General features: G+C 33.8%; 1 protein-coding gene across 2 annotated transcripts; it reads right to left on the reverse strand.

Annotated features, from left to right (window-relative positions):
• Positions 1 to 24,290, reverse strand: Ask1 (apoptotic signal-regulating kinase 1). Of its 2 annotated transcripts, XM_090120695.1 has the most exons (25): positions 24,119 to 24,290; positions 23,832 to 24,037; positions 23,361 to 23,555; positions 15,460 to 15,629; positions 13,572 to 13,850; positions 13,230 to 13,400; positions 12,893 to 13,005; positions 12,300 to 12,501; positions 11,932 to 12,043; positions 11,326 to 11,495; positions 10,851 to 11,031; positions 10,241 to 10,441; positions 9,509 to 9,659; positions 9,023 to 9,237; positions 8,578 to 8,673; positions 8,212 to 8,351; positions 7,509 to 7,658; positions 6,318 to 6,413; positions 5,440 to 5,533; positions 4,822 to 5,004; positions 4,240 to 4,504; positions 3,611 to 3,746; positions 3,076 to 3,192; positions 2,621 to 2,797; positions 1 to 1,869 (listed from the first exon to the last, which is right to left on the reverse strand). In XM_090120695.1, exons 1-25 carry the CDS (start codon positions 24,162 to 24,164, stop codon positions 1,608 to 1,610), a joined length of 4,128 nt encoding a protein of 1,375 aa, XP_089976821.1. In that variant the 5' UTR covers positions 24,165 to 24,290; the 3' UTR covers positions 1 to 1,607. The 2 variants fall into 2 exon arrangements, with proteins under 2 accessions (XP_089976821.1, XP_089976822.1); XM_090120696.1 differs by lacking the exon at positions 6,318 to 6,413.
• Between the last annotated feature and the right edge of the window lie 1,592 nt (positions 24,291 to 25,882).

Here is a 25,882-nt window from a genome sequence, read left to right on the forward strand (position 1 = left end):
ATACGATTGGATTGCTGTGAGCAAGATCTGAGTAAATCTTTTATTCTTTATAATATATGAAGAACTATATAATAGTTTGTGTTCGATAACTATGTGCATTTTTTGAAATTCAAGGTGTAATTGATAAAATTTCGATACATTTTTATAATGCTTCGAATATTCAATCGAGCCAACGCTCTACTCGTACTATCAAAAGAGTGCCATCTAATTTCTTAAACACACATGATAAATTTGAACCATAGATTAAATAGGAAAAATAATCTGATAAATATTTTTATATTTTTTGTATATATCTTGACTGGGCAAGCTGAGCCCTTGACAGCTTATGAAAAACTTCCGTGTATATTTTTAAAACTATGGTTCTATGTTTTTATTTAAGTTCTTGATAAGTGAGATTTATATAGCATTCCATTTATATAGTAAGCTTATTCGTTCCTTATTTTTATTACGACACTTAGTTCTATTAAATTATATATATAGATATTCTATGAAGAACGAAATAGTGGTCATCTTTAATATTCCTACAAACATTAATATAAAATACGTAAAATAAATATGGGTGGACACACTCATTAATTCATTAATTATTATTTGAAGCGACGTAAGCGGTTATTATACAACTCATTTATTATAAAGGCCCATTTACACAATGCAAATTTCTTGCCTGTTACAATTAAATTCAATAATTGACTTGAGTTGTTGAAAACGTAACTTTATCGATTTGTTGACATGATTTTAAAAGAGAAAATACGGACTTTCTTCCCGATTCTTCTCGGTAGAAACTGCTGACAGTAGAACTATGTCAGTATCGTTATAACGATTCAAAAGTGCTTCTAGAAGAAGTCTAATTGAATAAATGCATGTTTGAGTTTGAGTTTTGATTTACAAATTTTCATGATATTTTTATTCCATTTTCTTACTTATGCGTTAAACAGTTGCTTACAATTATTAAAAATTAATTATTGCACCTAAAGTATTTCATTCAATTATTACCCTTGAATGTACAAGAAAATGGCATCATGTAAATGGGGCTTTAGTGTTAATTTAGCATAAGTTTAGTGCCTAATTAATAACCTACAAAGCTATTGCTCAATCTTTATTGCGTTAATTTTATTTACATCACATGTATTTGAGAAAAAATGTGCTATAGATTTCTTGTGTAAACTATGAAAATTATGAAAAACTTACATTATTATTATGAATTTGTATATTGGTAAATGGCACAACTGTATATAAACTAAAATTAATATAACTGTATGTTTATAGATATTTTTAGAAGTGAGAAAATAAATATTGTAAACTTAACATACCTACTTTATGAAGGCACTATTTTAACTCTGAAAATCTTACAAGAAATCCACACATTCGGTTAGGGCTGTCACAATTGAGAACGAACATTTGATTAGGGCTGTCACAATTGAGAACGAACATTCGATTAGGGCTGTCACAATTGAGAACGAACATTCGATATAGCTGTCACAATTGAGAACGAACATTCGATATAGCTGTCACAATTGAGAACGAACATTCGATTAGGGCTGTCACAATCGACAATCCTAGAATTATCTTAACGTCGCTTATTGTAGAGTGCACCACCCTCGCAATAGTCAAATATCGACTCCGCCATTGCCTGAAAAGTATTCATTTGTATCGCTGCCATTAACTTGATCTCGTATGACTATAGTAGGGTTGGCACTACACGAGTTATTAGATAATGTACGTGCAGTTTTACACTTCTGACACTCGACTACGACTATGGAGTTTGTGTCCATGTCTGTTTCAGTACTGCTAGTACGGCGTAATATATTGTTGTTTGTTTGCAATCGATGTTCTAGGATTGCCCGCCATATACGAAGCTCGACGCCACCTCTGTGAAATAATATTTAGAATTAAATATATTTCTTATTAATAGTGATTGTATAATTCCCACATATATATCACATTTCTGACGTCAAAGTTTACATATTCAAATGACTGTTTTTGAAATACTATGCATTATAAAATATAAATAATTAAGTAAAACTTTATTTTTCTCTCTGTGCGTGTACAAACTTATGAGAAGTGATGACACGCCAACCTTCTAGAACCTTCTTCGGGCCATTCAAGTCGCTATACTAATTCAAATTGTATCAAAGGATCGAAAACGATCTTATTACTACTCAATTAAGATTCAATTTAGCTATATCCTCTGTTTGTGCGTGTACCATCAGGTCGACCAATGAGAAACCCTGATACGCCAACGCTCTAGAGTCTAGAAGCTTCTACGTAGCTATACTAAATAAAATGTGGTTAAACGATATTCTATCTTATTCCTACTCATTTAAGGTTCAATTTAGCTATATCCTCCCTCTGTGCGTGCACCAACAAATCGGCCAATGAGAAGCCCTAACAAGCTAATGCTCTAGAAGTTTCTTCGTAGCTATACTAAATAAAATGTGGTTAAACGATATTCTACCGTATTTCAACTCACTTAAGGTTCAATTTAGCTATATCCTCCCTCTGTGCATGTACCAACAGATCGCCTAATGAGAAGCCCTGACAAGCTATTTCTCTAGAAGTTTCTTCGTAGCTATACTAAACAAAATGCAGTCAAACGATATTCTATCTTATTACTACTCACTTAAGGTTCAATTTAGCTATATCCTCCCTCTGTGCATGTACCAACAGATCGCCTAATGAGAAGCCTTGACAAGCTAATGCTCTAGAAGCTTCTTCGGGCACGCCGCGTGACGTCATCCATTCTTTTATCACCTCGTATTGTTCTTCGTCGTAATCGTCTTCTCTTGTACTGTGTATTCTGTGAATATTGTTTGTTTATTAGTACAAGAGAAAATGATCCATTTGAAAAGCTTTGGGAATCAAATGCAAGTTTAATTTGAAACATCAAACTAATAGTGAAAAATACTGACAAAAAAAAATATACCGGCCGAATTGATAACCTCCTCATTTTTTTGAAGTCGGTTAAAAATATGTTCGTATGTGAATTTTTTGCACGTGTTTAATCAAATTAAATTTATAATTTGTAATTTTCTTATCTTTTAAGATATTTTGAAGAAAAAAATACATATAAATTACCTGGGCCGTTTCTCAACAAATTCTCTTATAATTTGTGTCTGCGCCTTTTGTTCTTCCAACATAAGCCGGAGCAATGATTGGTATTGTTGATAGCTGTCCATTAATTCCTGCTGTAATCTATAAAATAGTATTTCTTTTAGTAAACGAAATATAAAGATTTTATTATAAGTACGAAATAATTTAAGACTCATACAATTTATATAACTTATATTTGCGTTATTTACTTGTCATATGCAAGAAGTTTAAGAAGTGGAATTTATTATCTACATTGGCTTATAAGCTTCGATAGACACGTTTTTAGCAATTCTTTAAGTATAAGAGTAAACGAAGCAATATTTAATAACTTTTTTATGATAGCAAACCCGGCGAACTCCGTTTCGCCACCAGAGACACCTTTTCTTTGCTATAAACCTCACGGAGCCCGAGACATTTCCAACGAATGCAAAACCGTGGAAATCGGTTCGTGCGTTCTGGAGTTACAGCATCAGGAAGGAAAACCTGACTTATTTTTATATAGTAGATGTTATATTCTTACTTATGATTCTCATGTCTTAGTTGGTGTAACTGATGTTCTCGTGTAGAAGTAGCTGTGGATAATGCAGAAGGAGTTGCCCCTTCGTTGCTACCGCGTTCCCGGCGCCCATCTTGACCCGCTAGATTTGCGCCTAATTCTGTAAACAAGGAATTTTTGGAAATTAATAGAGAAAATAATAAAATTTGTTAGTGTAACACAATTTAGAAGAACCTTATAACATAAAAATTTTGCACTATACTTACATCTTATTACAAAAAAAATGTACACTATAGGAAATACAGATTATCGAACTTTTAAATGTTTACCTGTTGTTATATTACACTTTATTAAATGTGAAAATAATGAGAACACTAGTATTAGTGTTCTCATTATTTTTCTTGTCTCTGTTCTCATTATTACAGTTACATTTAATCTGTATAGATTAAATGGAACTATAACAGCGAATGGTTGTCCAAAAATTAAAATATAAGTGAAAATTCTTCAGATGCTGCCTATGAATATTTTCACTAACAAGACCAAATATTGTTCGACAGTGTTTTAGTTATGAGCGAATAAACCTAATATCGTTATGGTAATGCAAAATTATCTAACAACCACCTAAAAATATACCAAATTCCTTAGTTACATACCTGGTGACAAAACAGTAATGGCCGCTTGTACAGCGTTTCTAACCAGATTATCCAAAGCAAACATCCAATGTGGTTTGATACTATGCATTCTCAACACAACGTTAACTGCCTCTTGGAACATATATATTGCTGAATGTAGCTCGTTTATAGCATTGGAGTCGAAGTCCAAATCCTCCTTGAGGGTAGTTATAGCTTGCTCTATGACAGCTCTGTTTTGATCCATTATGTATTCTTTGAGCGCGCATCGCAGAGTTTCTAGATGACTCTGTGGAAGAATAATGCGTTGTATTATGTTGGATTTATAAAAGTATTTTATTAAAAATAAGAATCTACAGCATTGCAAAATGCAAATAAATTAAAAATAAGAATATACTGAAAATACAAATTAAATGCAAATATTCAGAATTCTGATAGCTCCAATCTTATTCATAATAATTTTTTGTGCAGTTTTTTACGTTGGCAACTTAACGGTATAGTTTCGTATAACAACTTTATGGAAATTGATCACAGCAAATTGATCACACAATTTTTTATTATCTTTCCTCACCTTAAAGAAAACAAATAACCTAAAAAATGACCTACCATAGTCAACACAGTATTTCCAAAGTCCTGTTGTATACTAGTCATCCATTTTGAGCAGATCTTCTCGCTGTCCTGCTCTAACACACGCGAGAGAGTGAGACGGCGCTGTGAATCTTTCTTTAGGAGATAAAATCCATCGTGCTCTATGTCTATTGATGATCGGGGCACGTTTGTCATATCGACCTAAGAAATAATGAACAATTAATATCACGGCATGATTACAAAAATTTTATTGACTTCTTTTATTAAAAAATAATTATGGTTCATAAAGTCTAGGAGGAAATGAAAAAAATCCTCCTTTTTTGAAGTTAGTTTGCAATTAACAACATGAAAGCTTACATGTTATTTTAAATTTTCTGACTATTGTAAGAGAAAAATGTAGGAAAGCCAAGTGTGTCTTTAAATTTCTTTTAGGGCCGATTTTTCAATGCTTGGATAAAACTTATCCGTCCAACAAAGTATTATACGATAATATTAAAATGTCACGTAAACTGTCAAATACGGGCAATTAGAATACGTTTTTAAAATGGTAGTTTTATACATTATTCGACGAATAAGTTTTAACCAAGGATTGAAAAATCAGCCCTTATGGGAATTTTTGTGTAATTTTTTTCATACCTCTGGTGATAGGAGTCCACCGGAAGAACTACGCCTATTCAATATAGTGTCATTGTTATCCATGTCGTCCGTAGATGGAGTGTTCGGCAATGTACTAAAAGATAAGAGTAAATATAAAAGGATATTATAATTCTTATAAAATATGTCATATGTTCTAATTTGGACTTTAAATCATGCTTAGAATGAAGTATCATATACTTTACAAGGTTGCAGATAGTTTTAGTAAGTGTTAATAATATTACGATTTAATGTCAATGTTATAAATGTAATGACATGCAATTGAACTGGATTTGTAAGTGTATTAATAATGTTATTTAATTAGATTTATTAGCATGTTCATGTGGGTGGGAAATACATAATTTTTCTTATGAATAAGATAAAGCAATGACAATGCAATGATTGGATGAGAGATGCAAAACATGTTAATTATTAGGGACCATTTCTTTACATGTTTTACATAACTCAAAACAGCAATGAATAAAGCTTTGAATTATGAATAGAAAAGTACTAAGTTACTACTTTCAACTATTCTACATCTACTTTCAACGTGTCCACTAAAAATAAGACAAAATAAATTCTACAACTACGGCTAATTTTAGTAACGATTTTAAGTTCTAACAAACATAAAACAAAATTTAGATAATCAGACAGATTCAAATATTATCCGACATTTCGGAAGTAACATAATTAACACTTTAATTAAAACTATCAGAAATGTATAAATATATAATCCTAATTTATAGATTGAGCAAACCAACTACAAGTTTTGCTAAAATCATTTAATGACATGAATCGTATTTTTTTCTTTTTTGTTTACTCCCCCTACCTAGCAACCAAGTCAAGTGCAAACATGAAGTGTGCTATAAACAATATGTTACCTGCTATTCGACAAGTCCGGTGGGTATATCAATATCGGTGACAGCATTGACGACGCCGTCCTAGTGATTGTCGGGTTAGACCGGACCGTTTTAACCCTTTTGTGGGAAAACAAACAACACTTAGTGGCACACGTGGCATTTCCATGTTAGGGGTTACGTGAATCGGCTATGCTTTGTATGTATTCCAATTTCGAAATCGAGTAACAATTTTTTTATAACGGAAATTTGGTGAAAGTGCTACACTCACGACACTTTCTTAAGTGTTTAGTGCAAAGCCTATGAAATTGATGTAATATAATTATATGGATCGCTTGATAATTTACTATTTCGTTACTTAAGGGCATTTCTTGACACACAAAGGAGCACACACAAAATCAAAACTCATACGCTTGAAATTTCATGGGTTATGATAAATTTAAAATTAATTGCTGAAAAGCAGCAAGATACCAATATGTAATCCAAAAATATTTTAGTATAGTAATTAAACACTCCATTGATTAGAACAAGCAAAAATATTTAATTATGGATCATGGTTTTGTATTGGTGATACTGCAAACCGTACACTCGTTTATAAATGGAGTTCAGTTCATTAAAACCCATAGACAAAGCGAACAAATACATTTAATATATGTATTAGACACAAACTATATCGATGTCCGAATATTCACCTTATGTATGAGGATTGAAGGTCGTTTATGTATCTCTATGGATGAACAAATGACTTGATCAAAGCTCACCTTTCGCCAAATTCGATATATTACATATTATATTCAAACAAAAATTGAACTTAAAACCGTTGTTACCTTGTTACATGCAGGTTGCTAATATTGTAGGAATTGGCAATATCATGCGTAAATTATTTGGGTTTGTTATTCATCAGAGCGGAGATAAAGTATATTTAATGTTCAATTAGTTTATCATTCAGAAAAAAATACAAACAAATGTGTTGTGTGAAAGAATCATTTTTTTAGAGTTATTTTGGAAGAGTGCAATATTATACCTTATATGTATGTGTAATAAGAACCAATATCGTGTGACTTCTGTGTTTCTTTAGCGTATATGCAAATACAAACATGCAAGTTTGAACAATTTTCTATTGCTGTACTCAAAATAAAATCCAATGCACATCTTTCTACCTTATCCCCGCTTTTCATGAATGGGCCAAAATTACTAGAATATTCTAGAACTTACTCGATTTCTGGTGAGCTAGGCAAGTTTCCAGGTAGACTAGGTTCCGATATCTTCTTTTGAGCTACAGCCGATCTAGCTTTGTCAGCGGGAACTGATATACTGCGACTGTAGTCCACGTTGTTACCGAGACGACTGCTCGCTTTTTTCTTCCTGAATGTTATTATTTATTTGTAAATAACGATAGATAAAAACTACTGCATAACACTTATTATGGATAAGAATTATGAATACCTAATTTTATTAAAAAAGGCTTTTCTAAGTACATACTACAGCACTGTACTCCAACTTCTACAGCGAAAATCGCACACAATCGAATAACATACGATGTACATTAATTACATTCTCATAACAACTTACTCAAGCATTTATTTATTTTATGTCCTTTTTTATATTACTTCATGAAAAATTAGTTTCGTACCTTATTTTATCATCAACTAGCTTTCCGCCTGCGGCTTCGCCCGCGTTTTCTAAGAAAAACCCGCAAAGTTCCCGTTCCCGTGGGATTTCCGGGATAAAACCTAGCCTATGTTACTCGTGGCTAATGTAGCTTTCGAATGGTGAAAGAATTTTTAAAATCGGTCCAGTAGTTTATGAGCCTATTCATTACAATCAAACAAACAAACAAACAAACAAACAAACAAATTTTTCCTCTTTATAATATTAGTGTAGATGTAGATAAATAAGTATATAAAACATAACTTACTCGCATAAAAACGGATCTTCTAACAACTCAGCGGCTGTGGCTCGCTTTTCTGGGTCCGGTATGAAACATCGCAAGATGAAATTCTTCGCTTTCTGCGTTAACTCACTTGGGATTTCGGGATGCATTTTGTAATAGCCCACCTATAATTTCATGATATAGGTTATTTAAGTAATACATCAAATTAGTAAGGCAAACTCCAATTATAAGATTTAATCAAACCAGCCATGGCTATTGCCGTTCATAATATGAAATTGCCAGTCAGTTCAATTCACGGCGTAAACTGTCTGGAAATAAGAGTTCATAATACGGCCCCTGAGATAAAGAAATCCTTTGAAATTGAGTGGTTAAAATGAGAAAAATAGAAACCTTAAACAAAGCTGCCTGCGGCGAACCTAATTCCATAAATGGCGGATTTCCCGTAGCCATCTCCACTACAGTACAACCTAATGACCAAATGTCAGCCTGAAATATTTATAAATTATTAATAATAAATTAAATTAATTTAAATAGCCTTTACACATTGAATCTATTGTCAAAAGTCATTAATTTATAGAACATTAAATTTCGAAGATCATTCCTTTTTTTTTGCAACAAGAAAGAATCAAAAAAAATGACGTTCAATAAGTATATACGTAACTATAAACCATAAACAGACTTACAAATTAATTTTTAATCAAGTCATAAGCTATTTTATTCAAATTAATACAATATTTTAATTTTTACACAAACCCAAAACTATTTACTCAAGTTCATAAGCACAGATAATACAAACATTATTTTTTTTAGAACAGATTGTTAAAAATACACATACCGGAGCACCATAACCCCTCTGTCCCTTATCAATAACTTCAGGCGCCATATATTGCAAAGTACCCGCAAACGTTTCAGTCGACGGGCACAAACCAGCCAATCGCTTGGAAGTACCAAAATCTGATATTTTAACAACTCCACTGTATGTATTCACTAGTACGTTGTCGCCTTTTATATCGCGATGAACTATTTTTTGGTCGTGAAGGTATTTGAGCCCTGAAATTTATGCAAAATTGATCATTAAATCCAGTGTTTTAACGTTGAAAATAGTATTGTATAAGAGTCAATATAAAAATTTTGTCCTATCACGTTGCGTAAAGTATAACACATATTCAAATACACTTTGAAATCATGTTGTTGTATAGGATTAAAGATTTCCATAATAACATTACTATATACCATTGAAGCTATAGAAAATTGCGTTCGTAAATGAAAATTTCTATATTTTATAATTTCGCTAAAATTGAAAATGTTTTGTTCATTTTACCTTCTAAAATTTGTTTAGTATAATACGCAATAGTGGCTTCGTTTTCCTTTAGAGGTCCCCATTTTGACCGCAACAGAGCTGACAGCGAACCTCCCGGAACTTGCTCCATGAATATCTTGAAGTAATTGTCTTCTGATATTGAACCTAAGTACTAAAAACATAAGAGTTATATTTAATTTTAGATATGTGTGTGATAAAATATTAAGTATTAATACCGTCTTTTCCTAATTTAGAAGTTTTAGATATAACAACTTATTTATAACGCTATGTCGTTATCGTATGTAGTTATATATAAGTCTCAACATTTCGACAAATAAGTAAATTTTAAAATTTTAATAATTTCATCAATAATACAAAAAATGGAGTTCTAAATATGATTAATTATTATTAGCATATTTCACAAATGTAACTTGTTATACATTCTGTTAATCTGCTCTGGACCTATAAAGTGGATTGTAACCTGAATACTCGCAGAAAACAAGGGCTGATATCATAATAAGTTTCTATTGTCAAATAGTTAAGTGGTTTTCATGATTACAAAAAAAAAATATCTTATTAAGCTATTGTATAGCTTCTATCGCGGGCCTTGAGCGCAGGGACCGAATCCAGAAATTCCGTAACGAAAATACCTCACGCTCCCCACTCCGACGGGCGCGGAGTGTGGCTTGAAGGCATAGCATGCAATAGCTTTACCGCGGCAGTCCCCGAGTGCCACATGCATTTTTTTATTACCTGCACAATATTCCGATGCCTCAACTGCGAATGCAACAGTATCTCCTCGTGCAACGGCTGCACATCGCCCAGATTCTTCTCCGGTATCTCCTTAACCGCGATACGCACTTGCGTGTTCAGATCTCTCGCTGCGTACACCACGCCGTACGTGCCTTTACCGAGTACTACACGCTTGTTGCAATCGTCTAGCTCGTATTCGAACTGAAAATGTATGATAGTTTTTATTTTTAGGTCGCGTCATGGCAACACCGTCACGTCATGGAGTAAGGCGACGATTTTGGTATCTTTGAATCTTGCCAAAGAAGTTTCATTTCTGACATGTGTTCTCGGCAAACACGCTCTTTTTAATTTATATCAGAAAAGAAGGACTGGGTATTGGACAAAATTTAAATGAATTAATTTCTTAAGTCATGTTAAATTACAACAAAGCAAATTAATGCAAAAGGCTAAGATATATTTTAGTATATGTGTGCTAAAACAAGTCAACCCAGTCCAGTATTTTTAAGTGAAATCTTTAACAAAAATATTAAAAATAAAAACAAGTAAATATTATAATAACGAACGATTATGACATGTTTAATATTAAACATGTCATTAACAATTTTCTTACCTTCAATTGATCCTGCATAACACTAGTATCCAAATCTGCTACTTTCTCATGGTCAGCCGTGAGTTCTCCCAAAAATTCATACAAGCGCTGCCGGAACATTTGCGACGGCAGAAATATTTGAAAATCGTCTGAATTCTCACTCACGTATAGGAAGAGACATCTGTCGTCTCGTTTGTATAAACTGAAAGGAAATTTGAATAATTATAGATATTGATTAGGCTTATTTGTTACCGGAAATTCATAACTATTTATCCTATGACCCGAGTTCAATTAAACCACATTACACGCAAAGATATCGAATTATTATTTTTGCTGAAACGTGTTTACGTAGAAATTAACAACAGATTTTAACGTCAATTAAATCGAAATAGGAATCAACTTTTGATTGTCCATTAATACAACGCTTCATAACAATAACTATTGTTTAAGTAATTTGGGAAATTTTTGTTACAATTATAGGACAACTCCAGCTTACCTATACGTCCTTATCATATCCGATGTAAAGAGCCATCTATGAACCTGTCTACATTCCCCTCTCATATATTTGAGACAAAGGTTCAATATCTCTACAGATTTCTGTTCCGCTCCCATATTCACATTTACATATGACGGCATGTACTCCTTCGTTGTTTCTAGAATTACTACCTGTAGAAGTAAAATTAAACTATGTTATAGGGTACTAGCTTTCCGCCCGCGGCTTCGCCCGCGTTTTCAAAGAAAAACCCGTTCCCGTAGGATTTCCGGGATAAAACCTATCCTATGTCCTTTCTCGGGTATTAAAATATCTCTATACCAAATTTCATGCAAATTGGTTCAGTAGTTAAGGCGTGATTGAGTAACAGACAGACAGACAGAGTTACTTTCGCATTTATAATATTAGTATGGATGAAATAGACACAAATTAAAATATAATCAAAGAAGTAATAGCTCAATGTTCTTATATTTTGCTTAAAATATCAATTAAAACTAAGGCAAGTCTGTGAAGCATAAAAATTTGTGAGTAAAATAAAGTGATCAAATCTCCATAAAATGATTAAAACAATAGTAATAACGTTTTCAAAATTCAATTGAAAAAACTTACAGGGAATCTAATAATATTATCGCAGCTGCTTTTAGTCGCCTCGACGAAAAATTCCATCCAAAACGAGAAGACTTGTTGTTCAGGCGACGTGTCTTCATTCTTTTTTCTAAATCTGTGACCATTATTTCACAATATTAGTATAAACTACTATAATTTATATTGAAAAGCTTTTGTAACATAGATTTACAAATACATTTACAGTAATCCCATATCCCAAAGATAGTTTAACTTGTATTACTATTAATTTTGCTGTCAATAGATAATCTGAACAAAATTTGATTTGTTACAACGTAAATAAATGTTAAATACCCAGGGCAACACAAGGAAAAGAAAAAATATCAGTACAAACAAAAATAATCTTTCATCACCTGTCAATAAGTTCTATATTTCCAATAGTGGATTTCAGGTACCAATTCGGCGGTTTCAACTTAAACATACACTCAGCGGCCTGTATCGCCTTCACGTAGTCCTGAGCAAGAACTGAGATCTCGAAGAATGTCGCCACATCCCAATACTCCTTGAGAGACGATAAGCTGCCCTTTTTACCTATTAAATGATTTAATATTCGACCTGGAAGAGAAATAATTAACATATGAAGTTAAAAAAGATCTTGTGTGAGCACACGTGTCCGAAGTGAAAATTCTTTGGCCAGATTCAAAGATACCAAAATCGTCGCCTTCCTTCATGACGCGACCTTGAAATTTTACTCTCAACGCGCCTTAAGAAGTTTCACATCAAAAAACTAAATAAATTATTGTATTGTCACCGATCCTTAAGTGTAAAAATTTAGAATTAAATCTGTCCGTTTAAAATATAAAAAATTAAGGCTAATAAAAGCGTGATAAGAAAACATATTTGAGATTATATGAGATATCTAAATTCAGCGCGACCAACCATTTCTATGTATATTTATACCGATAAATTACTATATAATTTCTTAAATTATAATGTTATATATTACCTATATGCTGTAGTTCCTGGGAATCTTTGAAATCGTTCCCAGCAATGACTAGAAGTGTTGCCAAATTAATTCCGGCGTATTCGTTTGGCTGGACCTCGAATCCTTGTCTATACCTACAATTGTAATACAAGTATAAAGAAATATAGACCATAATTTATTAAAATAAAGGTCCCTTTTTACGTTTCCTTTATAGTAACAAAACTTTACAAGGTATCTTTAACACAAGTAGTTGAAAAACCAACAATGTGTTAGAGTATGTTACTAAAATCAAGTAAGTACTTGAAAACATTTTTTTTGGCCAACAAATTATAATTATTTTTAATAAAATAATCCTTACCAATGGATTGCGTTAGTTAAACTTTCCATATCAGTATGCTCAGATTCTACAAATTTGTCCTTATAAATGCGCCCACAGAGACACAACATGTCAGGAAATCTATTTTCCTTCTTTTCCAATGCTTTTACACATACTTTTAAAGCGTTTTCCCTATCACCTTCCTTGTTTCTCCTGAAAATGTATAAATTATCTATACATATAAGACTTTGACTAAGTTAAATAAAGATTATCCCGATTTGAAAGTGACAAGATAAAATTTCTTATATAACTTTTGGAAATATCCCATTTATTTTGCAATTATCAGTCTACCTTTGTTATTAGAATCATGGACCTTTATCTTACCTATTCATAGCGAACGCGTACATGAACCTAATAATCGGCATATTGACATAGTTCTTCCTATTCATAATGGTCTTGAGATCGTCCACAATATGTACGATCGCGTCATAATCCTGTATTTCTCTATACGATATCAACAAGTTTAATATCGTATCTCCCGATAGTACGCCTGGGTCATCGAGTCTTCGACGCATTGCGTGCAAATAATTTGATAATTCCAAACCCGTGTATGTTTCCCGCGCTTTACGCAAATCTGAAAGGAATTTCTCTTGTAGATGCGCTCTGTGGACAAGGTTAGAGAATTTTATTGCTGGTGTATATTCAAAAAAAGATGTCAGTAAATAGTCTATAATAAAAGTAAATATATCTATATATTTGGTAGGTCAGGAATAAATTAAAGTATAGGAAATATCCGTTCAACATGTTTCTAGACAGTTGAGCCGTTTTATAGCGTAGCGTCAAAATTTTGCTTTATCCTAAGCCAACGCTACGTTACACATTAATTAAATAATATTTTAATGTGTTTTCCAATTCTTTTGTATCCATATTATTTCCTTTTCCTTATTCAATAGAAAGTACGAGATCATTAATTACCAATAATATTTACAAGTTGCATGCTTAAGTATATTACTTTCATGATACTCAATAAATTTCAATATTTAACTGTGACCTTTATATAACAATGCTGACAAGTACGACTTCATAATTTTCAGTCAAATATAAAAATTAAAGTAATTAGTTGATGTAACTAACGACTGCATGCAACACCATTAATTGTACTAATTAAGATAAGAAAGTGCGTAAGATAAAACGAAAACTACATTTACTAATTTGTCCGCTCTCAGCACTTATTTACTAGTTGCATGCAGCATATTATTCAACATATAAGTGAAGTGAAGGCAAAATCCTACTGATCATATTATAAATGCGAAAGTTTGTGAGAATGTATGTTTGTTACTCTTTCACGCAAATATTAACGAACCGATTACTATGAAATTTGGTACGTAGGTAGTTGAAGACACAGAATTAAACATGGGCTACTTTTTATCCTGAAAGTCCTGGGAACTATGCGGGTTTTTCATTGAAAACGCGGGCAAAGCCACGGCGGAAATCTGGTATTAAATAATGAATGGTTAAATTGACATCTGCAATAATCGCCAATTAAAGCATAAGTTAATTGCGTCTTATTTATAAGATGCATGAGTAAACCCAACCAAGTTGTCTGTGTGGGACTAAATGTGCATTTAATATGCAAATATACGAAACATTTACAGTCCTTGTTTCCTTGAATGAACATTTATGAATCAAATCTTGACGGTCGGCTTATATTATCAGAGCAAACCTACATGTATTTATTACTATTGTTTAATTTAATGTTAAGTCATATAAGTAAATGTTTCACGCATTAGTAATACGAAAATAATAATATTTCCATTTTTAATTTGTATAAAAAGATTCCCAAAATGTCTCCGATTAAAGATAATGTTTTAAAAAATTAAGATCCTATAAAACCAAGATGTTCCTTGCTATCTCGTTTAGTATTTTATTACAAGCTTAAGTAACGACAATTCACTTTGCATACGACGAATTAATCATCTTTATGAAATGAACGTTTTCACGATCGAATATAAACATGCTACATCCAATTTATCTCCCCTTGAATAGAGTACGTATAATATTATAACTGTTATAGAGATGATTTTGTTCTAGTGTTTGATAGTGTGTATGTCGCAGTCATCTAGTTGAATTTGCTATTTGATTGAATGACTAGCGCCTTCATTGAATGACGACGTTTAAAGAAGAACAGTACCATGTAATATATAATAGTGTGTAATATATAATAGTACCACCCTGTATAAGTAAAAGATAACGAAGTTCCAACAATACTCACTTCGTTTGTACCTCGACATCTTGCAATATATTCTTCAATCTAAGTGTCAAATGTTGTTTAGGATCAGCTGTTTCCTCCCCCTTGAACTTAGTAGCCGCTGGGTTCGTAGTAACACAAGTCCCGGCATCAGTTAGTTTGTAAGAGACAAACAGGAAATTCGGCAGCGATATCTGCAAAAATAAATGCATGCTGGAAAAACCCATGTCTACAACGCGCTTAAATATATATTAGCATGCAAATGTGTATGTAATTGTGAGCGTATTGTTTCACTGGCGTGTACAGTTAACCTTTTATGCATGTCGTTATATTTCGTTGACAGAAATTTATTATAATAATTAGAGGGTAGGTGTAAAGGCAGAGAGTAGAGTAGGTGAAATATTAAACACTTGACCGTAATTTGAAGCTTACTTCATTGAGAAGGCACCTAGCTTTTTCCGCCTATTTTGCCCTCTCTTTCCGTTGTATATATGCTATCTCTCTCGCACACCTCTCCACCAGGTGGCGGGGCGCACGATAATGTGCGGGCGCTGGATGTTTTTTCATTGGCGTCTAGCTTCCGCCGCGAGAAGGTTGTCTACAAGACTACAACCTTGGTGCTATTAAGTATTAAGTATTGCTTAAAGCAAGTGTTAAAAAGTGTATCCCGTCGGATCGGTACAGTGAGTTATTTTTACATCTATTCTAATAATATTTTACTTAAAAATGAGTAAAAATCTTTAAAGTCAACGGTATAATCGTTGGACTTTATTTAAAATGCTGAGGTTTTTAATGAATCCTTCAGCAATAGTTTATTTTTCAATATGCTTAAATACTTAATAGCATGAATAAAGATATTTAAAATTAACGATACAACCGTTACATTTTACTTGAAATAGTAACTTTTCTTTTGAAATATTTCATTATGCAATATGTACTAATTAATATTTGAATTTTTAATACTGTGAGTAAAGCTATTTTAACGGTGTTACCGTTCGGCTTTACTCGAATCGTTAATATTACTTTTGTGATTATTTGATATTACTAGATATATCAAATACCCTCTCTTGTATATTGATATTTTTAATTATTTATTTCATTTTTAATAATGTGTTTTTATTACAAGGTTACAAGTGAATTTTTCTTGGAAAAATTACAATTAATACCTACTTAGTATGGATATGAGCCAACTCAAAGCTTTACAGGCATACAATCCATTGCTACGACTTTATTACATTGTCGTTATCGCTAGGAACGGTTCGGAATTCCTATAATAGTTTATTACTAAAAATTATCGAACGAGATGAGTCAGCTCCAAGAAGTCACGACATGTCAGAACATGTTGTGATATTATTTTATAAATCGTACGGGAGTTACCGCTCAACTGAATAATGATGGAATTCGCTCATGTATAGTAGATACGTACCATGAATGTACCTGCACACATTCAAAACTATCCGTAGTCTATACGTGTCCTTTTATGAGTATTATTCTGATCCGTTTTTATGTGAAAATAGACATATTACACACGGCTAATTTGATTGAAAATTACGTTTCCTATGTTTCAAATGATGAAACTTTTTTGTTTAAACGAGTAAGTACCAAAATTTTACAATTAAATTCTTTGGTTTACTGAACTTGTGCTGAAAGGGTTATCGTATAATAATTATCGAGATACCTTAATATAAATTAGATTTAGATACATTTATTTCAAAGGATTTACAATTCACTTCTAACGTTTTAGAATAATATTATAAACTTGTACACCTTGACAAAAAGTAAAAAATTGCGGGTGAGTGGAGATTATTTTGTTCAATTAAATATAACGTCCTACGACGGTATGGTTGCGTTCGTAAGGAATGTTAACGGATATAAAGCAACTAAATGTTACATCGATTGCATGAACAAAAATAAATATGAATCGAAGTTCATTTTAAAATTTAGTGAATTGATTTGAATTATGAATTTATTAAATAGTTAGTTCTTTTTTATATAAACATAGTAATTAATTACCATAGTCAAATCAATTCTTATTAATTCATCCTGGACAGTTGTCGCTAACATTGGAAAATAAGTTAAAGGTCCTTGTTAATTGCTATATTATTTAAATGATTATTACTGCTAATTTTATATTAGCACTAAGGTGTATCCTTGCTTGAAGCAGAATACATAAATGTGGCCACTACTCCTCGCAGGGGTTAGCCAGGTCAAATCCACCCTCGCAAGGTGTCTCTTAAGCATTTTTTGGCAGGCCCTACTTATTTCTAGTTACAAACATCCCTCGCGCAGCTGTCGCTCGCAGGGAAATGGTGCAAATATATATCGGCCCTCGCGGGGCTTTGATTACAACCGTCCCTCACGGAAAAGATGGTGCAAATATATATCAGCCCTCGCGGGGCTTTGATTACAACCGTCCCTCACGGAGAAATGGTGCAAATATATATCAGCCCTCGCGGGGCTTTGATTACAACAGTACCTCACGGAGACATGGTGCAAATATATATCAGCCCTCGCGGGGCTTTGATGGCGATTGGTGCAAATATACAAAGGATTGATCATTAAAATGATCATAGATATTTGCTTTCGTCAACGAGGACCCACGAAAGAAGTTTTGGATATGACCGTATCGGATCTTCACTCTTCTAAGGTAGGTAGAAAAAGGTTTTGAAATCTTCTTCACAGTGGGCAGTATAGTAATATGACCTAATAAATACAATAAAGGTTAGAGACGTCAAATAATGGGCGCATGAAATTGATACTTCGTATCCTAAAAGTTTACGCTTCAGGAATCAGGAAACCACCATTAGTTTACCAATTATGGAAATTGGAATTGAACAAATCGTATTTACCAATGTAAAGCCTATTCACAACAAAGGAAGGCGAGTCGGATCAAATATCATCTCGCAGATGATTTGTGGCGGTGGTTTCGAGGATTGTCACCAAGCCTTGTGTCAACGGTATGTTTGGTATCGTCATTCAATGGCACTAGCCGACCAATTTTCATATAAAAACATCGGAAGAGATTTTTTAATCGCAAAGCGATTGAATGTAACAAATGACGATTGATTCAAAATCAAATTTCAAACGATTGATTACGTATATTTGACCTCTCATAGGCCTATTTTAGTTGCCCGGTCTTGTAGGCAATTTATTTGACTCGTTTTTCAACCCATTTGACCTCACTATTGCACCCATGAGATTTTTCTTCAGGGCCCAAACAATAAATCGCTGAGGGATTAGGATAATCGTTTGTTAGACAAGTTTCTTGTCATCCCACCAGGATTATTATATTGTATAATAAAGTTATATACAACTATTTACGTAAAACGTTTAAGTACTCAACGAATACTGAGAATACTGACTGTTGAGTTACATAGGATAGAGGATAAATAACGGAAAGTCAATCTATCCAAACAAAAGCCTCTTATTATTAGATATTACTTGGAACCCCTACCCTAACGAGAAAGCTCTGCCAAATGACTGTTCATTTCTTTGCTTTGAGGGGGGGGGGGGGCAATAAATGAAATGCAGTAGGTACAGACTATACGGCTTTTAAAATATAAGTCTGGTAAGCGAACTAAACTTTGCTAGTTTAGTTCTTGCTATATCGCTGTCCGTGGCTGCCTCGCGTGTTTACGGATGAATAAAGTAATGTCCTGTCTTCGCATCCACAGCTAACTGTCCTATACTGTCATAATCTTAACAGATTCATTGGACATAGCTCCCCACGAGCTCTGTTCTTCATTTTTGCACTCGCACAACTGTGGACAACACGAGAGCAATGCCTGCATTGGTAGCAGTTACAATCAAGGGCTAGCAAGGTAGGCTAGCCATATTACGGATGTTGGAACAACCGACTATATTTAGGGCAATTTTCTTTGTCCAGTGTAACGTTTAGACTGTCGTAGCATTCCTACGGAACAAAGATGGGATCAGATCTGCATCCTTAATGAAGTTAATCGAAAGGAGATACTTTCAGACGACGATAGTATTCAAAATCCACCATATTCCTGAGCATAATAATGCATAGTTAAGCTTATAATCTCTCTTGCCATTATCCTGCAGCAGAATTCCTTGGCGATAATTTGTTCTCGTAATGCTGGGGCCACACTAACGTCTAACGTCTAATGCCCTTTATCGCGATAATTATTCCGATAATTTTTAAGGCGTTAAGTGGGTGGCTACACTTGAACGGTCAACGTGAATGCCGATTGTTGGCGATAATAACGGCGTTAATTTTACTAAAATTCTAGCAAGATGGTGATTCGCCTCGCCAAACGGCAATGTTAATGCCGTTGTTAAATAATACTGGCTACACCTAAAGTTAACGTCCATTATCGCGTTAATTAATGGCATTTCCCGTTAGTGTGGCCCCAGCATTAGAACGAGCGAGGTTGTTACGATAATATGAGAAATCCTGTCAGTTAGAGACCTGAACGACGCGATAGAGTACCGCTATTTCAGTAGTAGTAGCACCTAGAAGGGTGAAGGTATTCTGGAAAGCGGAACTGAAGGCCCGGTCAGCAGCACCAGCCACCTAATAGACAGTGTTCAGTGCTGCACCACTATAATCTGCAAAATGACTCTGACGGTATGAAAATGTGGAGTACATTTTCAAAATATCAAATGATATAGTTGGAATAAAAATCCTATTTGCCTCCGTCTACCCAAAAGACGTACGGAGTAGCTAGTAGTAGTTGGTTGAATTATAATAAGTATAGTTAAAATCCTTTATTACTGACTGGATAAATTTGGCTCTTTTCCTATCTGACGTTCATATAGCCGTTGACTGCCTAGTGTTATGCACAAACACTATTATAAATAAGTCACGTTATGTAGTCCCGAGACTTTCGGTATATAAGTTCTGATGTAAATCATAATTATATCTTAAAACTGAATTGATTAAAAGTAACGTACTTAGCTGTAGTAATTGCAGTTTTGGGACACAGATAAGCTCTTTATCATTTTAGTCTCTTGAGTTCAGTATATTTGTTTCCAGTACAGAGTTTATGACCTATCAGTTTTAAATAAATAATTCATGCATTGTACTGAAAGTACCAGCCATGTTTAGATTATGATTGCGACGTTGGCTCTAAACATTAAAAGATACCGCACGGTTTAGTTGGATGTTAAAAATCTGTATTATAATTTAAACCATTTACCTGTTTTGTTATTTTATTGCCTTATTCAAGGGGTGACCTTTTAAATTTACTTCTGACCCCAAAAGTAAGGACCAAGGTCTCTTCTTGTCCGCTTGTAGCAGGTTGGGTTAAAACTGTGTGAGTTGAGACATTTGGTAATTGTTAAGATGATTCAATGATGCTTCTGCAGAGTTCTAATTGAATAAATAAAGGTTTGAGTTTGAGGTATTTTTGCCTCGTCGGGATCAGCTGTTGCTTCATTTTGTAAGTAACATCTAAATGCGTAATTGAAAGTCGTTACTGGCGCTTTCGCAGATTTACGCTAAAGATAGTGGAAATTGTAGTAACTTTAACTTTTCAAGCCCAAAAGGTTAACTAAGGTACGCTTGAACCAATCTCATAAGTTCTAATACTTTTAATCATTATGATTAACTTTTTGGTTCTTATTTGATTAACTTTTCATCTGGGATTGTTAATATATTATATAATATAAAAATTTGTGTGATTTATTGGTAGGTATACTATCTGCACACCTTACTCTTTCAAATAAAGAAATAAGTAATTACTTATGTATTCAAATTCACATTGGCGTCACATTGTACACCAGGTGGGTAACAAGCAGGTCTCAATGAAGTAAGCTTCAAATTACGGTCAAGTGTTTAATAGCTGTGTTTTACCTGAAAATAAAACACATATTAAATACTTACCTATATTTGAAGCTTACACTTAACGTCCACCTGTTGTGGATTTCGACTCAATGAAAAAACATCCAGCGCCCGCACATTATCGTGCGCCCCGCCACCTGGTGGAGAGGTGTGCGAGAGAGATAGCATATATACAACGGAAAGAGAGGGCAAAATAGGCGGAAAAAGCTAGGTGCCTTCTCAATGAAGTAAGCTTCAAATATAGGTAAGTATTTAATATGTGTTTTATTTTCAGGTAAAACACAGCTATTACTTAAATTAAACATAACAATTAACAAATAAAATACCGAACTTAACTATAAGGTAAATAAATCATCATGTTAAAACTATTATCGTCAGGTAATGCAATATACATTCTAGTTAGTCAATAATATTAACCTAAAATTGTCCATCATACATTATTATTGTCGTGGGTAAATTCACGTCTACATCAATACATTATTGCCCTTGACATGTTCACAATACCTAGGTAATCAATGTAAATCTAGGAGATGATTGAGGCACTGGTATTAATTCAATGAACTCCCAGGTTAGGGTCATGTCACATAGATTGGATGGTTTAAAGACTACTTCAGTATAATAGTAGCCTGTTTCATGTAGAAATTGAACTTTATACTTTTGAACTTAGCATATTTGTACATGCTTTTAATATGTAACATTATTAGGAAAATAATTCTTGTAAATATTTCATTATGAAAAAAAAATTAATTACCTACCCTCAATCAATAAAAAGTGTTTTATTTTCCCTTCAATTGAAATTCACTTGACTACTAGACTAAGATAATATTGATTTTATGGTGTTATGCATAAAAAATTATAACAAAAAAAACAATGTTTGATCACTATTCATAGCAATTATAACTCATTTTCTGTGTGTATTCCACATTAAAATAAAAAATCGTTATATAAAATTTAGTATTCAAATACCAACAAAGCAATCCAATGTATATGAAACCACCAGCGCAAGCAAATTATTGTTACACTCGGCAATTGTAGAATTGAATGTAATAACTATTGAGACATTATCATTCAAGGTTTGACAACTGTGCATGTTATGAAGTACATAGAATATAGATGTACATTGAAAGTGCATTATATACAATATACAAATATGTCTGCACTAGCTATGCCACACGGTTTTTTTTTTTTTTTTTTTTTATGTAAGAGCAGGTAACTGAGCAGGTGGATCACCTAATGAAGTGACACCACCGCCCATGAGCACTGACAAAGTTACCTTTGTGAGGCTGTTACCGGCTGTCGAAGATGGATGTAGGCTCTCTTTTTAAAGGAATTTAAGTCATATACGTGCGGGAATACAGAAGAGGGTAGACTGTTCCACAAGGTGGTAGTGCGGGGTAAAAAGTGTCGCGAGAAGCGTAGGGTACTCGTTCGCCAGCGGTCCAAATGGTGTGGATGGAAGTATGCTTTGTGACGGGCGGAGCGGTGGTGAAATTCCGCTGCAGGTATGAGCTCGAAGGTATGAGCAGGTATGAGGTTTTATTTGCGCGCAAACCGCAAAATCATTTGGGCAAAATCAAGTTATTTAATAAGCTTAGGTATTCTGGTACATAAGCTATATCACTGTCAAGTATCATCAAAATCCATACAGTGGTGTTTTATAAACATTCAATTAATTGAATGTAACATTCAATTAAAAATGAATTAAAGTTTATTATTTCTCACATTTATTACAATATTTTGTAGATGTAGAAATTAATTCTGATATTTATTATATTTTCTATTTATATTATCTCAAGGAAGTACTAGGAGAAGGTTTGCTTATGTTTAATCAGTTCAATCCGTAAACAGCTGACCGGACACATCATAATAGTCTGTACAAAATTCATGACAGACAAACAAATGGAACTACTGGTCACACAGCTATGGAAAACCGAGATGTGAAAATGTGTACAAAACAATAATTGAAAGCATAATAAATATTAATATTAGAAGTTACTAGCTGCCAAAAATTACAATTTTCAGATATGCTACGCTATGGGTAATATGTATATACTGCAACACTTGGAAAATAAATATATTTAAAGCCCACAGTTAATTTAAATATTAATATATAACAAACCTTAAGCCGCAGTGTAGCATCTGGGTCCACATCATTATAGAGCAGGACATTCTCTTTCATATCAAAACTCTCTCTAACACCAAGATGGTAGAGTAGAGAACTCTGCTGCACTTGTACACTGAGGTCCACGAGAGCCACATCTGCATTGTAGAATGTGTCGAGTACACTCGTCTCTCCAAAATCAAGTTTTTCAAACTAAAAGTTGGTAATTTTGAGTTTTATGTATATTGTGTAATTGGTTATTCTCTAGGAGAATAATACAGACATACTAAACAACGGAATAAGCATTTATCTAAATTTTGTGTCACTAAAACCTTCATAATTTACATATTCAATAGATTTGTAACAAATTTTAATACTACAATTATTTAAGTCAATATCATTTTTAAATTTAGAAATACCTCGCAAATATAAGTAGGTGGAATACAAAATTGTAGAATTCATAACAGAATTAAGCCCACAAATACTCACATGTATATGATGTAAATTTGCATTTACAAGATCCGAGGCCAATCTTACTTCCTCTAATGCTCTTTTTCTGTGAGCCAAATTTAATGTTTGGGATACGTCCAAAACACATGCTATGTCCATTCTGGGCCTTTGGTTTGAAGCCCCGGCCTGAACGGTGGCGTTCGACCCATCACTACAAACACTTTCGCAAATACTTCTCACTTCACCTAAAACAATGTTAAATTAATAGTCGATAGCAAAAATAGTTCGACTTCGACGCACAACATAAAAAATCACAAGATTCTTACCAGACTCCTCGGCGTTTGAAGTGTTCGGATTACCGAATGTTATCATTTTATTGCTTGGTTGCGATTCATTTGTACAGTTTTTTTATAAACCACGCCGCGATAATCACAAATAAATATTCAAAGAAAACCACAACAAGTATTTATTTCAACCAGCTTGTTATTTAACAATAGTGTTGTAGTGACAGCTGACTGCTAGTGCTGAGCGTTGACATTCCATTCGATCCTGTAATCGATAATTGAATATTGATTTAATCGATTTCCTAAGCATGACATTTATTTTTTACTTATCTCGTATGATAAATCATGAAATTTATTGAATTGAAACTTCTTTAGGCCCTTTGAGTGTAACAAGGTCACGTTATTTTTCCCCAAGGATCTGTCCTGTCTGCAACGCTGTTTCTGCTGCACATAAATGATATGCTTAAGCATAACATTTTTGGGTATGCAGATGACAGCACCGTTGTAGAACGGTACTTATCTGATGCTACTGCAACAAAGGACAAAATTAAAATGGAAAGAGAGGCCATGGTCGAACGTGTGAATAGGACACTCAGAGAGGTCTCCGATTGGGGCGACTCCAATCTTGTCCAATTCAATGCCAATAAAACTCAGGCCTGCCTTTTCACTGCCAAAAAGTGTAGTTTTGAGCTGACGCCTTCTTTTCAGAATGTAGCGATTACAGTAGCTGATCACCTTGAGCTACTAGGAGTAACTCTCTCATCTGATCTTAACTTCGGTGCTTTCATCGAATCCAAGGCTCGAATGGCTGCCAAAAAACTTGGCATATTATCGAAGGTCAGGCAGTACTTCACACCAAAACAGCTTCTAAATATATATCAAGCACAAATTCGTTCGTGTGTGGAGTACTGCAGCCATTTATGGGCTGGAGCTGCAAAAACACATCTAGGAGCATTGGATTCGATTGAGAGACGTGCTGTAAGGATTATAGATGACCAGAATCTGACCAAGAGTAGACTGCTAAGTCTTGAACATAGACTTAAAGTCGCATGCCTATCAGTTTTTTACCGCTTGCACTTCGGGGAATGTGCAACGGAGCTGCATAATCTCATTCCACCCTCCCCTTTCCCCCACAGAACATCTCGACGCGCGCTTGGCTTCCATCCCTTCGTAGTTGATGTACCTTTTTTGCGCACAAAACGGTTTCAGAACTCTTTTAAAAACCGAACAGCGAGGGACTGGAACGCCTTGCTCGCGTCTGTCTTTCCAGAAACCTATAATCCGGATCTGTTCAGGGTAAAAGTGAATAGGCTCTTTCTAGGCAGGCATGCTCATTCATAGACTGCATCACTACTTACCATCAGGTAGGATGCAGTCAAATGCCTGGCTATTGTTAATAAAAAAAAAAAAAAAAAAAACGTTATGGCAATACCGTAACGTCCGCGTCATGCATTATGGCGACGATTTTAGTATCTTTGAATCTTGCCAAAGAAGTTTCACTTCTGACACAACAGTGTGCTCGGCATGCACGCTCTTTTTTATTAAGAAATATCGTAAAAATTACATTACCTATATATAAAAAAATGTTCCGAGCCCTAGTGCTACGCACTATGGCAAAACTGTCGTGAAGAGGAGGTGGTTTTAGCTCCCCTTTAGCCAGCATACCGCGCGCTAAGGAACTTCGTTCCGATAACCAATTACCACGCGATTTTGAGAATGGTTCTGGCTTTCAAGTCTCGTATGTTTTTCTTCGAATTATTATTGTAATTTGTACAATTAAAAAAATTAAACAATTAAAACGTGTCG

Source organism: Colias eurytheme, chromosome 4, assembly GCF_061535395.1.
Source record: "Colias eurytheme isolate Ceu_HAF_F1 chromosome 4, ilColEury1 Martin Lab GWU primary, whole genome shotgun sequence".
Lineage (NCBI taxonomy): Eukaryota > Metazoa > Arthropoda > Insecta > Lepidoptera > Pieridae > Colias > Colias eurytheme.

Bases quoted from the DNA above. Each gene is read 5' to 3' on its own strand.
- Ask1 (XM_090120695.1), bottom strand. From the start codon at position 24,164: ATGATAACATTCGGTAATCCGAACACTTCAAACGCCGAGGAGTCTG. The intron at 15,630-23,360 runs GTTTGTTATATA...TTATTTTTGCAG, and splicing joins ATGCTACACTGCGGCTTAAG to ATATCGCTGCCGAATTTCCT. The intron at 2,798-3,075 runs GTAATTTATATG...CAATATTCACAG, and splicing joins TTTGTTGAGAAACGGCCCAG to AATACACAGTACAAGAGAAG.